This window comes from Nannospalax galili, unplaced genomic scaffold (genome assembly GCF_000622305.1).
Source record: "Nannospalax galili isolate Female #2095 unplaced genomic scaffold, S.galili_v1.0 scaffold512, whole genome shotgun sequence".
In the NCBI taxonomy this organism is placed as follows: Eukaryota; Metazoa; Chordata; class Mammalia; order Rodentia; family Spalacidae; genus Nannospalax; species Nannospalax galili.
This window is the reverse complement of record NW_008331992.1, coordinates 751,749-767,733: the sequence shown is the minus strand read 5'-3', so window position 1 is coordinate 767,733 and position 15,985 is coordinate 751,749. Positions and strand designations below refer to the sequence as shown.

The following is a 15,985-nucleotide window of genomic DNA, read 5'->3' as shown; positions in this document are numbered from 1 at the left end:
CCATGTTAATTAGTAGAGGTGATGAACATTACCACTGAAATCTACCCGATGACTTTATAGACATACACAGGTGCCAAGGATCCAAGTGCGACCAATTATGACTAACAATAATCAGATACATACAGATTAGAGATGCATGCGCCAACATCTCAATGTTAGTAGCAAAAACAATGAGTCTTTCTGTAAGAAGCAGTATATTCTAAAATGAAATGGAGATCTTTTTTAAAGGTTAAAAACTCATTCAATTTTATGTCTTACAGGGCTTATGCTGAGTTCAGTATTGTATAACTGTATTAATTCAACTGTGAACCTAGAAACTTACAGCTGCTGTGAAAGAGATGTATCCTTGCTCTGGAGTGTGTTATTGAATATGTTAAAGCTGTAATGAAATGCTTCTTCTAATCATGTAGCTATTAAAAAAATTTAAAATAATCTACTCAAAATGGATCAAATATTTTAATGTAAAACCTTAATCCTTACTAGAGGAAAACACTAAAGAGACACTTCAAGGTATGGAATAGGGGTGGTGACTTCCTGGGTAGGACGCCAAAAGCAAAGGAAACAGAAGATTTGGCAAATGAGATTGCACAGACCAAAGAAGTTTCTGCTCAGCAAAGGTAAAATCAACAGTCAAGAGAAAGCTTAGAGAGGGGAAAAATTATTTACTAGCTATCTGTCTGTCAGAGGGTTAGTATCCAGAATAAAATAAGAATAGAAAGGCAAAAATCCCTAACCAAATTCAGTCCCGAGTTCAATCCCCATTTCCACACAGTGCAAACCACTGAGTCCCATGAGTTGCTGTAACAACTGTCCTCTGACTTCACAGACACACCTTGGCACGCATGTGCAGAGAAGGGTGGGGACACAGGGAGAGAAAGACACAGTCAGACAGAAACAAAGAAAGACGGGCAGAGACAAAGACATAGAGACAGAGCAAGCCAGAAACAGAAAACTAAAAACAGAATCAGCACATGATGCACTGATCTCACTTCACTCCTGGCTGCATATCCAAAGGAAACGCAGTTGACATATAACGCACTCACTACCTGCATACCCATGTTTACAGCAGTGCTCATTCACAACAACCAAGATGAACAATCAGCCTAGGCGCAGAGCTACAAGATAAAGATGAAGGATTTGCAGCAAAATGGATGAAGTGGACTGTGTTGAGCAAACTAAACCAGAAGAAAGACAAGTATTGCACGTTCCCTCTTATGTGGGAACTTTAAAAAAAAAAGAGGGAAGTCTGCTGAAAACAGAATAATGATTTCCAGGGACGTGGAAGGGTACTGGTGAGCAGACAGAGAGGAAGCAGAAGAGTGGAAGGGCACCCACAGTGCACACTGTGCATACGTATGGAAGTGTCAAATGAACCATTAGTATGTGTAATTCATAGGTTTTTGAAACAAAATAAAATTTTCCAGGCATGGTGGACCACACCTGCAGCCACAGCACTGAGAAGCAATGGTGGGAGGATTGCTGCATGTTTGAGGCCAGCCTGGTCTACGTAGAGAAGCCTAAGTCAGCGAGGGCTACATAAGAGACTCTATCTCAAAAAGCCAAGAAATACAATAAAATAAAACTAGATGAAACTTAATTAAATTTGTATGCCACCATACATTCAAGAAGCTTCAGACTTTAAGTTCAGCAAGGTGTCTCAGCAGGTAAAGGTGTTTGCCAACAAGCCTGACAACCTGAGTTCAATCCCAAGGACCCACAATAAAGAAGGAGAGAACTAACTCCCACAAGTTACCCACTGACCTACACACGCAGCGGAATGCATGCACACCCCCACATACACATAAACACTTAAATGTAATAAAAACTCTCAGACTTTAGTTTTTTCAGATCTTAGATTTTCAGATTAAGGATGCTCAACCTGTAGCTAAAATCATTTCGCAAAAATTATATAAAATGCACATCTTTAATCCTAGTACATAACTGTAACCTCAGACTCAAGAGGCTGTGGCAGGAGGATTGAGAGCTTAAGACCAGCCTAGGCTATGTACTGAAACCCTGTCACAAAAGCCAAAAATAAATAAATAATGTGAGATAAGATTATCTGTTTAAAATAGGAATACACTTTTATGAATAGTCATTGTCAGACTCAGCGTGTGTGTGTGTGTGTGTGTGTGTGTGTGTGTGTGTGTGTGCGTACCTGTAACAACAATAATCAAAGAAGAGGCCAAGAAACTGAGAGGGAGTGGGGGGACATGGAAGGAGCTGTGGGGGACTGAAAGGGATAGAAGGAACGCAAAGGCAATGCTCATGTAAGAAGTTCTCAAAAATTAAAACGCCTTGGAAAAAGGAACCGCCACTGTCCGTCATCAACACCAAGGACCAACCCTCCTGACAGTTGTCTACAAGACAGGAAAGCGCCTTACATCCGCCTCTCCTCCTCCTCCTTCCTCCGACGGTGCTCGTCCTCTTCACGTCTCTGTCTCTCTTTCTCCATCTCTTCCTGAATACGCCTCAGCCTCTCTGCCTCCTCTTCTTGCTGTTTCTTTTTCTGCAGTGCACTGAGGAGGTCCTCTGAGCTTTTAACGAGTGCATCGTACTCTTTCCGTATCTGTTCCCTTGTCATCATAGTGGACTAGAAAAACAGAGCAGTGAGGACATACTTACAAAGTTATCTCTCCTGCACCGAATGGATGTGCTTAACACTATGAACTATGCACTTAAAATTGGCCTCAATGATAAATTCAATGTCACCTGGTTTTCCACAATTTAAAATCTACTCCAATACACATAGAGCAGCGAAATCTGGGAAAATGGGTCAATAAACCCATTATCTTTGTTGTACTGTTTGTATATTTAAAAATATTCACATTTTTGAGACAGGGTTTCATGTAGCCCAGAATAACCTTGAACTAGTTCTATAGCTGAGGCTGGTCTTGAACTCTTGATCTGCCTCTCAAATGCTGGGATTGTAAGTGTGTACTACCATACCCAGCTAGTCACTTATTTTTTAAAAACTATCTCAGTACATAAATATTTGACTCTATTTTCTATCAAACAAGCCATCAATAGCTGTAATGCACTGTGATCAAAGTAATATAAATGTAGCTAAAACTTCTTTTTAAGGAATGATTACCTCATTTAGCCAAAGTTTGCTCTCTTTAATAATAATATTTAATTAGTACCTAAGGAATATTTAGGAAAATAATATATGCATCTAAAATTGTTTGATAACTTTTCTAAGTTAGCCTTCAAGAAACTACAGCTGGGTTAATTTTGATGGATAACAATACTTCATAAACCAGTCTTGCTCTTGACAGACTTATAAAATCAGCTAAATCTATCCATAGAATTTTCATTCTTCCCTTGATCATTTTTCCTTTTCTACCTGTAAAATTTCCTGCAAGCTACTGAAATTATTATTTTAAAAAGGCTTATTTTAGCTGGGTATTGTGACACACACCTTTAATCCCAGCACTCAGGAGGCAGAGGCCAGCAGATCTCTGTGAATTCAAGGCCAGCCTGGTCTACATAGTGAGTTCCAGGTCACCTAGTGCTACAGGGAGACCCTGTCTCAAAATAGATCAAATATAAAAAAATAAAAATAAATAAAAAGGCTTACTTTAGGGTACTTACTACATTCACATCATTACACTGACCTATGAAAACTAGCTGAAGAAAACTGTAAAACTCTAACATATAATTGAGGAAAAGAAATAAAAAGATGAAATTATGACTAACAAACACATAGAAAATGTTTTCAATCCCACTAGTAATTAAGAAAGTAAAAATAAAAAAAGTCACCCTATTTTTTTCCTAGGAAATTAATTGCTACTTTTATAACAGCTAAGCAAATTATGTTACAGCCTCTGTGAGGGTAATGTATTAACTACAACAAATCACATAATAATGTAAGAGCACAGAAACAAATTGAAATGCATAACTATTGCTGAGAACCATGTAAAAATGTTTGCAAACACAGTCAGATTACAATGTGAGTACACAGAAGCATAACAGTTGACTATCTTTGTGTAGGGCTATTAAAGGGGTTTGGAGTGATTTTCTTCAAATTTTTAACAATGATATATCATTTTATAATTTAGCAGTTGAGTTTCTGGGGGCGGCTGAGGATGCAGCTTAGAACAAAGCACCTGTCTGGCAGATTCTAGACACTATGTTCAATCCCCAAGGGCACCAGAAAAAACAAAAAATACACTAGAACAAAAATTTGCTTTACAGCATAAAACAAAGTAACTTGCGTTGCTCCTCTCTGAATCATGACTACAAAGCTTACAAACAGAATTCAGTGCTTTAATTTCAGTTACTCTTTGGAGGGTAAATATATGTCTTAATAATAGATAATATAAAAACTCTTTCTGCTATGAAATTTCAAATGTAGAGAAAAGACTAATGAGTACATTTTGTTGGCATTTTGTGTCTTGAATAAGGACATTTTTCATACAATTTCAATGCCAATAACAAAAACCAGCAAATACATAAAAGTCAAAGTAAGTTGGATTAAAAGTGCATACCTTAATTTTGGCCATCAAAGCATCAATAGAAATTTCAAGATCTTTGATCTGTCTGTTCACCTCTGGCTTCCCATCCTTCAGAACACTTACTACTTCATTAAACTTGTCAAGTCGTTTCTTCAGCGTGCCCACCTTAACCAGGCCATCAATGCTGCAGAGGTCACATTTCATCAGAGAGGAACAGCACAGCTTAACGTTTTAGGTAGACTTCTCATTGACAGACAGGAAATACATAATGCTAAAAAGGCTAGCTCACCTCTGTTGTCGCTAATACTCAGATTATTGTTATCAGTACTATTGTTATTATTATTATTGTTCAAATTTTTTGTTAAGTGTAAAAAGAATCAAAGAAGGATGCGCTGGTGACTATCACAAGGGTTGAGGCTGTGTATATTTTGACTGAAAAATGAGAATTCAAATTATAGAACTCAAATGATCTAACAATCTGTTGAAAAGGTATGACATCAAGTTATTCAAACCTCCTCCAAGTTTAAAAGTCTAAATTAGTAATAGAAATTTTAAAGAAAATGTGAAAACTCAATATTACAGTCAACTAGTAAAACGTGATTTTATGGAAAATCTTGAAAATTATGGTCAGGACACGACTGAGATGTTTTTTTAAAAGCAGAATCTACTTCAGAGCATCAGGAAGCTCAAATCACTACAGTAACTGAAAGAACAGTGCTTCTCCAAGACACCACATCAACCTTTCACAGTGCCTGTGTTTCATAAGCCATCCCAAACCCCTCTGTAGAGCCAAGACAAGTAGTAAAGGAGTTAGTTCCAGATAAGCAGTACAAATAACAGGCTAAGATACCATTTTACATAGAACGAGACCCCAACACTTTCTCCCTGACTTCATTCCATTTTACGGGACTTGGGTTTTGTAAGGTTCTCAGACACTTCATCTTACCGTGGTTTGTGTCTCCTTTTGCAAAGCCACATTCGAATGGTTTTCTGCATTTTAATGCAAGCTTCAGCTCGATATTTTATTTTGTTTTTCACTGTGTTGTAAGAGTGAAATAGAAAGACAAAAAAATATGGTTTAAATTGGACATACTTTAAAAACCCATTCATTGCCATAAAACAATTCTCAAGAAATGAAATCTTGATGACTAGGAAGTTTAGCATTTCTTTAAGTTCTTAAAATAAAAATGCATATCATTTATGTGGCCAGACTTACTCCTTAAACGTACTCTGCACTATGCAACACTACTGTCAACACAACTGTTTTGGGCCACATTTGCACTATTTTTTCCTTTAAAAAAGACTTAACCTGTCAAGTGAGTTTAGGAAACACACCCTTTGCCTTGCTTTGGAAATTCAGTGAATACAGCGGGTGAGATCTCTCTGAGAATCCTGTACACGCCCAGAACTTTCTAGAGTGATCTGACCTTCAGTTTTTTTTTAAAGTTTCCTTATAAACATTTTGCAAAACTTTTTCTGATAATGGCCTCAGTGTGTTTGTATGACACAGTCCACAAATGGATGGTATAGCATAGACCATTTTAATAATGTGTACATTCCTAAAAAGTATGCTGTATATGGAGCTAAAAACATTGAACTTGTAAAAAACTTGTATTTCACTTGGAAAAAAGAGGTTCTCTTATCTTTTTTCTTTATCCTAGTTTTCTTTTCTCTATAGGCACTACTGTCTAACAAAAGATCTCAACAATAGTCTGCAAAGTTTCTTTTTGTTAGAGCAAGTGGATTTTACTTTCCTGTTAATAAAGACTTACTTACTGAATCCTTCCTCTGCACACAGCACTATTCAGGTACTCTGGTGAGTGTGGGGGAGGGGCAGTGATAAATTTATTCAGGTACTGATTTCCACATAGCTCCCAACAATCTTTCACCATAGACCCTCAAGTAACCCAAGGCATTCTGCTCTCACTCATGTTTTGGATCACAAATAAGTAGCTCCTACCACCTGACAGAAATACACACAAATGGCTTGGTCCAGTGTGTCAGAGAGCAGAGTCCAAGAACAGAGGAGCAGAAGAGATGGTAACAAGCTGCAACCCCATCCCACATGGTCCTGAAGGGCAGTGGACTTGGACTGCCTTCTACTGAAGGAGGGCCATGAAAGCTTTTTGGTTTAGAAAGTTAATGGGAGGCCCGGTGAACCATTTTGAAAGCCAAGCAAGTTTTAATGTAAGTGGCAGAAAAGGCTTCACTAAGGTACTGGCAATGAGAAATAAAGAATTATAATATTTGCAGGAGAAATTCATGCAACTTGACAAATGACAAGATTTCATGACTAAGAAAGGAGAGACGATGGCTGTGGTTACAGCATGCCTAGCCTGTGGAGGCCCTGAGCTCAGTGGGCAGCAGTTCAAGTATGGGGGGGGGGCAGCGGGGAGAGAGCCAATATATTAGAGATATGCAGGCAGAGAGAGAAAAGTTCTGGTTAAAATCTGAGAAGATGGTAGGGGTCAAGGAAAGAAAGGAGAGTGAATTCTGGGTTGCTAGGGCACGAGGACACTGATACTCTCATAGCATATCTCAGACTTGACAGTAAATGTTATCAGACCTCCAAACAATAAAAACAGAAAGTCTACAAAGGCAAGCTATAGACAGCACCAGCCAAAGTTGGCCAGCAGCACCTCTGAGACAGCTTTGAAACCTTCCTCAGACCATCTCACTTCCAAAGTAACAAAAAATCTTGGTGTGAAACAAAACATATTTGGGGGAGAAGTTTGGTTTTTGTTGTTGAGACGGAGTCTCACTATGTTGCCCAGGCTGGCCATGAACTCTTGATCTTCCTGCCTCAGCTCCCCAAGTGCTGGGGTTAAAAGAATGTATCTCCACATACAGGAGAAAACACTTACGTTTGATGACAGAGAGTGAACACCACTGAACTTTCTTCCAACGACTACAGACTAGCCAATGATTGACTCTTTTAACCAACTCTGCTAAATGATCAGGATCAGACTTCATAATCTGGTCAAATTCTGCAAACTAGGAGATAAAACAACATCAGTATTAAAAGGTAAATATGCTCAAACACAGGAAAAATTACAGTAAACGGAATTCAAATTTAACTTTCTACAAACAGTTAAAAGTCAACTGCAGGGACATCTTAGCAGGGTGTATAACAAACTCAAGATGTCTGGTCGTGCTTCATGGCCCTTCTAGTCTGTCTTCCCTTCAAGGATTTTTTTTTGGAGGATAGAAAGATTGCATATTGCAAGGCAGCAGAGTCTATTTTTAAAAAATGGAAAAAAACTCTTAAATGACTAAGTACAAAGGATTGGCAAAAAAATATTTGAGGAAAAATACAGAAAAGGACATATATATCCATGTCAATTCACCCACATTCTCAGATGTGGCTCTGGAAAAATGTGAAGGCAGCTACGTAATAGAGGTTCACCAGAATCATTTTGCTTCTCCCACAGCACCCCACACATATACACTTTAGACAAGAAACTGCTACTACAAGAGAAACAATACAAATAAAATGTCTATTTGGGTACAAATAAATGAATGTATTACTTCTTCTCTTTACCACCACATTTCAAATGATTTCTATGCTGTACAAATACCACACTGCAACACGAAAGGTATCATATGCCAACCAACAGAATGGCTTTTTATAATCAAAATTAAAGGCAGCATAAGATTATATTCAATCACTTTAGGCTTTCAACATATCTTTTTTCTGGAAGTAAATAAGACCAAGTTCTTTCTCTATGTAGCAATTAATTAATTAATTAATCAAGTTAATTAATTACTACAGCTCTGAGATGGGAGAAACGTTGAGTTTATGAAACATACCTATGAGCAAAGCTAAACCAGCTACCGACACTGGTAACGGTAGAGGTTCTGTGATGATGTAGGTACGGAAGTACCTACACTACTGGTGTAAATATACATTTCATCTGCTGCTCAGGAATGTGAGATCAGACTTACTGTAAGCAATTTATCCTTTAGACACTAGAAATATTTGACTAGAGTGACTAGTTAAATATAATATACAGCGCTTCATTCTAAAGTTTGGCAGTAGTCAGTACAAACTCCAGTCAATTTCTTATGCTTTATACATCTAGCACACCCTAGTAAAACTTTTTCTTACAATGAAGACTTCAAAGTACTGACTCATCAGGCAAGGTGGCACCTGCCTATAATCCCAAGAATCTTGGAGTTACATAGAGAGATCCTGTCTCAAAAAACTAAAAGCTAACAAAGTACTAGGAAATCTCAAATCACTGAAGGCTAAATTAATACATTTTTACTCTATTTTATTCTATTTAATGTGCACGCACACACACACACACACACACACACACACGCATCATGGTACAGATGTGGAAGTGAGAGGGTAATATGCGGGAATCCGCTCTCTCCTTCTACCATGTGGGTCTTGGGGATCAATTCAGGTTGTCAGGCTTGGTGGCAGGTGCCTTTACTCCCTGAGGCATCTCACTGGCCCATTACTTATTTTTAAAAAGCTTTCAACTTGTTAAAAATGTTAGTAATTTTTGGTTAACAATCATTTAAGAAAAACATTCAACAATGCTGATTCCAATACTGAATAAAACTAAAAGTTAAACTTAAGAGTATGAAATATTGCAAACTTCCCGCAAACAGAAAAAATGTATGTAAACATGTATCTTCAGGCTGTTATTAGCCATGTAATATAGTATGTAATGCAAATACTAACCCCAACTACCATATGCTAAAGTTTAAAGTAAATATAGATTTACCTTGCCAGGTCTAAAAAATACTTTTGTTAATCCAAACTTGTAGTCAATTTCATTTAAGCCCAAAGCTTTAAAAAGAGCCTGAAAAACAAGTTTAAAAGTTACAGTCCAAATGGAAATGAACAGGAAAGCTGTATTGCTGGCAAAGTTCACAAGCAGCACTGATACCTTACAAAACAGCCTGGGATCCAACCTCGCAAGTTTGTCTGGCATATACTTTTTGTACATGTTGTAAAGTTCGTGAAATGAAGCTCGTGAAGGGAAGCCACCTTGCATTAAGTCCAAAACAGACACCATACCTAGAATCATAAACACAAATAACTGCCAATCACATTTAGAAGTCCAGGATAACTCGAGATGGCCCAACAAATTTACCAAAGGTTTATCAAGGGGGCAATTTACAGGGATTATCAGCAATGAAATATTACAGAGGAAATACACTTCTAGCCAGTGTCCCAAATTACCCATCATCTGAAGGTAGGGGCAGTGGAATTCCATGTGAAATCAGCATGGCTAACCATTTCCTAGAGGTAAACCTTTGTCTCTAGGAAGTTCCATTCTAATTTCTCTTTTTAAAAATCAACATTATAATCAAGAAAACATAAGTAAGTCTAGCAGTTTACCACCCTATTCCTGAGGTTAATTTTAGAACAAGATTTCTGAAAACCTCCCAAAGGTAAATACATTTCCAAGTTTTCCCAGGAGTTTACATAAAGCAAAAGAAAAGAGAATTTGTTCTCTGCTATAAAGAGCCCTTCCAGTGGGCTAGGAATGCAGCTCTGTGGTAGAGCACTTGCCTTGCATGCCCAAGGCCTATCCTCAGTTTGAAAAAAAAAAAAAAAAAAAGACCTTTTCCACTAATCTCTCAAACAACGTAATCTATTGTTTGGAAAGTTGAGTCTGTAGTATAAGCATATATCATCAATTTAATAAGTGGTCAATCTGAGTCTTGACAACATGAGCTTTTCAGGTCAAGATTAACAGACAGCACAATCTGGAAGTTAAAAAAGAAGAAACCTGCTTTCTCTCACCTTTCACCACTTTGTACTGATGTTCACTAATCAGAAGAGAGTTGCTTTAGTAGAGAGTATCTTAAATTAAAGGCACACTCCTTTAATCCCAGCACTTGGGAGGCAGGAGCAGGTGGCTCTCTGTGAATTCTAAGCCAGCTGGGGCTACAGCAGGGAGACCATGTCTCAAAAAGACCAAAAAAAAAAAAATAGAATCTACATCTTAGAATAGCCCAACAGCTAACGATAACACCAAGACTTCTGTTCACAATCAGACTTGGATTTCAGTTACTGAGACCACTCAAATCAATTCCTTTACTTCATTCTTGATACCAAAATAAATTCCAGCTGTTCAAAAATGTAAATAAAAAAATAGAACTACAATAATTTTTTAGATAAGTAAATTTTCAGTTTAAAATAATCTCCTAGCAGGGCTGGAAAGATTACTCAGTGTTAAGAGCACTGGCTGCTCTTGCAGAGGACTTGGGTTCAGTTCCAAACACCCACAAGGCAGCTAACAACCACTGGTAACCTCCAGTTCCAAAGGCTCTGATAGCCTCTTCTAGCCTCTGTGGGCATTGTGTGCATGCAGTGTACATACATACATGCAGGAAAAACTCTCATACACACAAAAGTAAATACATTTTTTAAAAATTTTAAAAAATCTCTGGGGCTGAAGAGATGGCTCAGCAGTTGAGAGCATTGACTTCTCTTGCAGAGGACCCAGGTTCGATTCCCAGCACCCACATGGTGACTACAAACCGTGCTTAACTCCAGTTCCAGGGGAATCTGAAGCCCTCTTCTGACCTCCGCGGCACTGCACGACACGGGTGCACTCACATTCATGCAAGCTATACACTCATACACATAAAATAAAAATATTTTTTTTTTTTTGTAATTTAAAAAATCTCCTAGGAAATACTACAACCTTTTTAGATAGTGACACTGAACACTGACCAACGTGACTGGCTAAAGCATGAAAACACCAGTGTTCAACGTGAGAGCAAGCCAAGCTACAGTGCTGGATGGCAATTTGGAAACAACTTTTTGCCTAATTTCTACTTTTATGAATTTAAATGATAATTTTCCCATTTATGGTCAAAGACACTAAGAAATCTGCCAATATCCACTGAGTCACTGCTTGAAACAGAAAAAAAGAAAAGATCTATCCATTCAATAATGAACGAGTCTAACACATCAGGAAAGCAGGGACTCTTGAGAAACCCAAAACAGAGTCCTGGAGGAGGGAACTTTTCAATAATTACACAGTGAAGAAACAGCATACCTAGAAGGTGGTGTGGGTGAGGATGGGATCTCTGTGTGTTAAGGTGGAAATGAGGGCTCAACACCACAGCCACCATGGGACACTCATGGGAGGTTCACCAGGGAAAGGGAACTCCTGTTTGAGCAGGAGGGAGGGTATGCGGATAGGCAGCACTTGGCAGGATACAGGAGAAGCTCTGAGGCCTGGGTAAGGAGGAGAGGCCATCTGTTGGCAGAGGCTGGGAGCTAGCAAGAGAAGAGGTAAGTCTGACCAGCTCTTGAGAGAAAAGGAAATGTGCTGACCAGGGAAACTAGGCAGGAAGAGTCTGAGAGTCCTGAAAGGTCAGTGACTGTGAATTTAAATGATGCCAGCCTGGCTGGCCTACCAGCCCTCAACAGACAAGGAGAAAGGGCCGAATTAGATTCATAACAGCTACGGTTTTATGAGAGGCATCAGGAAGGGATGCAGCTGTCAGGAAAACTGAAGCTTACATCATCTGGGGAGGCTGATTATACAAAGTAAGTGCAGGGCTTTGAGAATTTATTTAAAGAGACCTTAGCCTCACTGTAAATACGCTGCTGGGAGGAGCAGAGTTTGGAGAAAGGGCAAGGGTCTGGACAGGACTAGAAGGCAGGTGCAGCTGGGAAGCCTGGGCAGGAGGCCTTCTGTCACTCAGTGAGACCATACACACAGGGGTGGAACTGGAAACAACAGATTAATCAAATGCATGAAAGTGCCACAGAGCCCCCAAGGGCTTCATCCAACTGTGGAGGAGAAGCAAGGACAGCAAAGTCCTCCTCACCCAGTTGTGTGGGAATGAGAAATGAGCTGCTGGGGACTGGGGAGGTAAGAAGGCAGCCTGTGGTGGGGAGAGTCAGGTCTGCCTCTAACGTTCTTATAAATCTTACCTCTGTGACATAAAACAGCTTTTCTTCACAAGAAACTAACTCAATACTGCTCCAATATTTTGCCATTCATGCTTGTCTTGTAATTAAAAGAAACAGAATCTCACTGGACTGAAGATGAGGAGGGTAGTGGTTAGCTGTCTGAGAACGCCGGCCACATCAAACGGCACTTCAGCTATGATGACCCACAACAGCAACAGATTATGAAAATATGGAAATACCTGAGCACTGAAGTTGAGACAGGATTTGGGCACCTTCAAAGTGGTGGCTTGTCATCTTTAAGTTAGGCTTGATGCAACGAATAAAGCTTGCTCCCTAAGAGGAGAGAGTACTTTTTGAGATAACCATACAGCATTCTTATCTTTTTATTTCTGTGAAGACCAGCAGCTTTCAAAGCGTATTAGCATTAATAAATGGAGCTTGCAAAATAATCACAAAGAAACTTAAAAATTTATTTTCATATTATAATCTGAACTTTGAAGTAGGTTTTGATATTACAAAGATTACATTTTAATTTTGAAGGCCAAAATATTATATCATATTTAAACAATATATTTTCAGTTATCACAGCATAAGAAATTTAATTCCACATTCATATGGAGGGTTTGGGCTTTTATTTTTTCAGTGCCAGGCCTTGCACACACAGGTGCTAACTCTGAGCTAGATCCTCAGCCTCTAACGAGGCTGGGAAGGGAACTAAAAATAATGGTCTTTAAAATTTAAGCCAAAATGTAAACAACACACACTTGCAAAACAATATTTTTGTTCTACTTCAAAAATATACAGGTCCCTAACTGTACCACTATGCATTTTTTAAGTTTTGTTTGTTAAGAATATTTTTTAAAACTTAATTCATCGACTTGGTGATCAGATTTTATTGACTAAGGCAAAAAGAACACAGCCTGAGCCAGAAGGAGCTGCGGTGTGCGGAAGCGGGTACAGCAGATACCACACGGCTGCTGCTCTTCCAAGCGGCCACGGAACAGACTCAACAGCTAGCTCAACAGTGACACTGGCTACAGAATCACGAAAGTCACCTCATCATTAGAGCAACACACTATTTGAGAGACAAAAATAGAATACCCTCCTCATCAGACTTGACTTTCAAAGATGCTTGGCTCACAGGAAGGAGTGAGGGGTAAATATGATCAAAATATGTTGTATGCATGCATGAAATTCTTGAAGAATAAAAATCATATTTTAAAAGATGTTTTGCTCTTAAGAAACAAATTCTAGAGATGCCAAAAGCAAATCAAACAGTAAGTTAAAGAGTAACAGCACTCACAGGATAAAATCTTGGCTTCTGAAAGTGAGTACTGCTTTAACAGCAAGAGGACTCAGCTGAACTCTGTGGTTTATATAAAAAATAAGCTCTCCTTGGAACCTTGATTCTTTTCTATAACCCACATACTGAATTTCTCTTTTCTTGTTTTTATTTTTAAAGACATGGTCTCATTAGATAGCCCAGGCTGCCCTCAAGCTCATGATCCTCTTGCCTCAGCTTCCCAGGCGCTGGGATTGCAGGTATGTGCCACCACACTCAGCAATCAGGATTTTCTTTCTCTATGGGTTTCTTCCTTCAGTCAAAACAACAAGGTGAAGCTGTGTGTGATGAATCGCACCTGTCATCCCCAGCACACAGGGGCAATAACAGGATCATGAGTGCAAGGCCAGCCTGAGCTACATAGCAAGATCAAGGCTGGCCTGAGCAACATAAAGAAATGCTGTCTGAAATAAACAGGAGCAAGACATATAGAGCATTTTGCTAGCATGTGCAAGGCCCCAGGTTCAGTCCCAACACCACCATAAAACAACTAGAAAAAGAAGAAAAACCCCCCAGGATCAATCAATAAAATGTATAGTTAAAAAACAAACTCCTAGTAAATTTTGCATTTATAAAAGGAGAAAAATATTACAACCATTTCTGTCTGGGTCTGCCCTATCAGGAGAACACTACGAGAATAGCAATAAAATGAAATGAAATCATATGCATTATCTCTAATCCAAAACTAGAATATTTTTTCTTCAAATTACTAATTGTTTTCAGTTTTGTGAAAGTATAAGGCAATCTTAATTTATTGACATCAAAGAGTTTCATTTATTTAGAAACTAATTTCACTTTACATATACATATTTGACCTTTCTTGAGAACAAAGCCAACCAAAATAATAACCATTTTAAAAATTAATTCTAGGGTTGGCAAGATGGCTCAGCAGGTAAAAACACCTATCACCAAGCCTGACAACCTGAGTTTGATCCCCAAGGTCCACATAGTGGAAGGAGTGAACCAACTCCTACAAGTTGTCCTCTGCCCCTCTCATGTACTCCATAGCACATGTGCATATACACACGCAAAACAAATAAATACATACAATTTAAATTTTTTACTTAAATAAAACTAAAATGTTACTGTACTATGGACCACATGCTTGAGAGGTAACACTCTACCACTGAGCTAAATTCTCAGCCCTCTAGAAACTGACTTCTTTTCAAAAGGGAATTTGTTTTAACCATGCCAGCCTGGTCTACATAGTGAGCTCCAGGACAGCTGGGGCTACAGGGAGACCCTGTCTCAAAAAGACCAAAAAAGAAAAAAAAAACTTCTAATCATTCAGGATTACTGTGTTTACTTGGATAACCACTAATAATAGTTTCAACAGACCATTTTTAAAAATCTATTTTTAAGTGTACTCACAGTACTTCGAAGTTTATCCAGAAGCAAATTTAACTGTGTCTACAAAAGAAAGGAAATCAACTTACTTCAGAAAGTCAAAATAAAATAATGACGTGAAAAGTGTTAACTCCCATTATTAAAATAAAATACCATGTGATAGCATCCACATGCAATGCACTGCACTATAACAACCTCCTGATACACGAAGTCTGCAACGAGCAGCATCATGCAAAATGGCTAATGGAAAGCCAAGGGCGGTAACTTAATCGACACAGAACTTGTATAGTCAAAAAACTGTAAATTAGGAATACATTTGCAAATAGGATGAATAAGGAGAAGCACACAGGCAGTGAAGGGAGCAAATGAGGATGCTGGATGCAGCAATGTGAGGTCTACAGCAAGGATCTGAGGATGTGGCAAACAAGGCACAGAGGGGCACATGCTAGTAAGACGCGATGTTAAATGGACACTGTTGGTATACCCCAGGACTGTCCACTACCACAGCATACACAAAACTGTCTTGTCTGGCTTCAAATTTTCTTCACTATTTTAAAATGCCTCACATGTCAAATGTTTTTAAAATCTGGACAATTTTCTCAAAAATTTTGACAATGGATGCTATGGTACCTGTCTTTCCTATTTTTTCAGTACTGACTATAATTAACCCTGGTTCACTATGCTTAAATCATTTGTTTGTGTTACTACTCGCAAAATAATTTTATGCTGAAATGTTCATTATACTACTTGGAAAACACAAATTAAGATGTTAATTCTTAAATGAACATATTGTATTAATCGTAGCTATAGTTAATAGTAACATGTAGACTTTGCTGAATGCTTTCCTGTGAGGCATTGCTCAAAGCTTTCCATGAGTACTGTTAAATTTAATTCAATTGCAGATAAAGCTGAATGAACGTAATTAAAGATGTATTATTAGCA

The 15,985-nt window shown here is 38.4% G+C and overlaps 1 protein-coding gene across 5 annotated transcripts in view; it reads right to left on the bottom strand.

Moving 5' to 3' along the window:
• Positions 1–15,985, bottom strand: part of Myo6 (myosin VI) — a 169,189-nt gene that overhangs the window by 21,874 nt on the left and 131,330 nt on the right. For all 5 annotated transcript variants that reach the window (XM_029560601.1, XM_029560602.1, XM_029560603.1 and 2 more), the window contains exons 19-26: positions 15,068–15,106; positions 12,594–12,687; positions 9,362–9,492; positions 9,197–9,274; positions 7,322–7,451; positions 5,404–5,494; positions 4,491–4,641; positions 2,385–2,593 (exon numbers count right to left, since the gene is read on the bottom strand). In XM_029560601.1, coding sequence (XP_029416461.1) covers positions 2,385–2,593; positions 4,491–4,641; positions 5,404–5,494; positions 7,322–7,451; positions 9,197–9,274; positions 9,362–9,492; positions 12,594–12,687; positions 15,068–15,106 — 923 coding nt within the window. The remainder of the gene's footprint in view (positions 1–2,384; positions 2,594–4,490; positions 4,642–5,403; positions 5,495–7,321; positions 7,452–9,196; positions 9,275–9,361; positions 9,493–12,593; positions 12,688–15,067; positions 15,107–15,985) is intronic.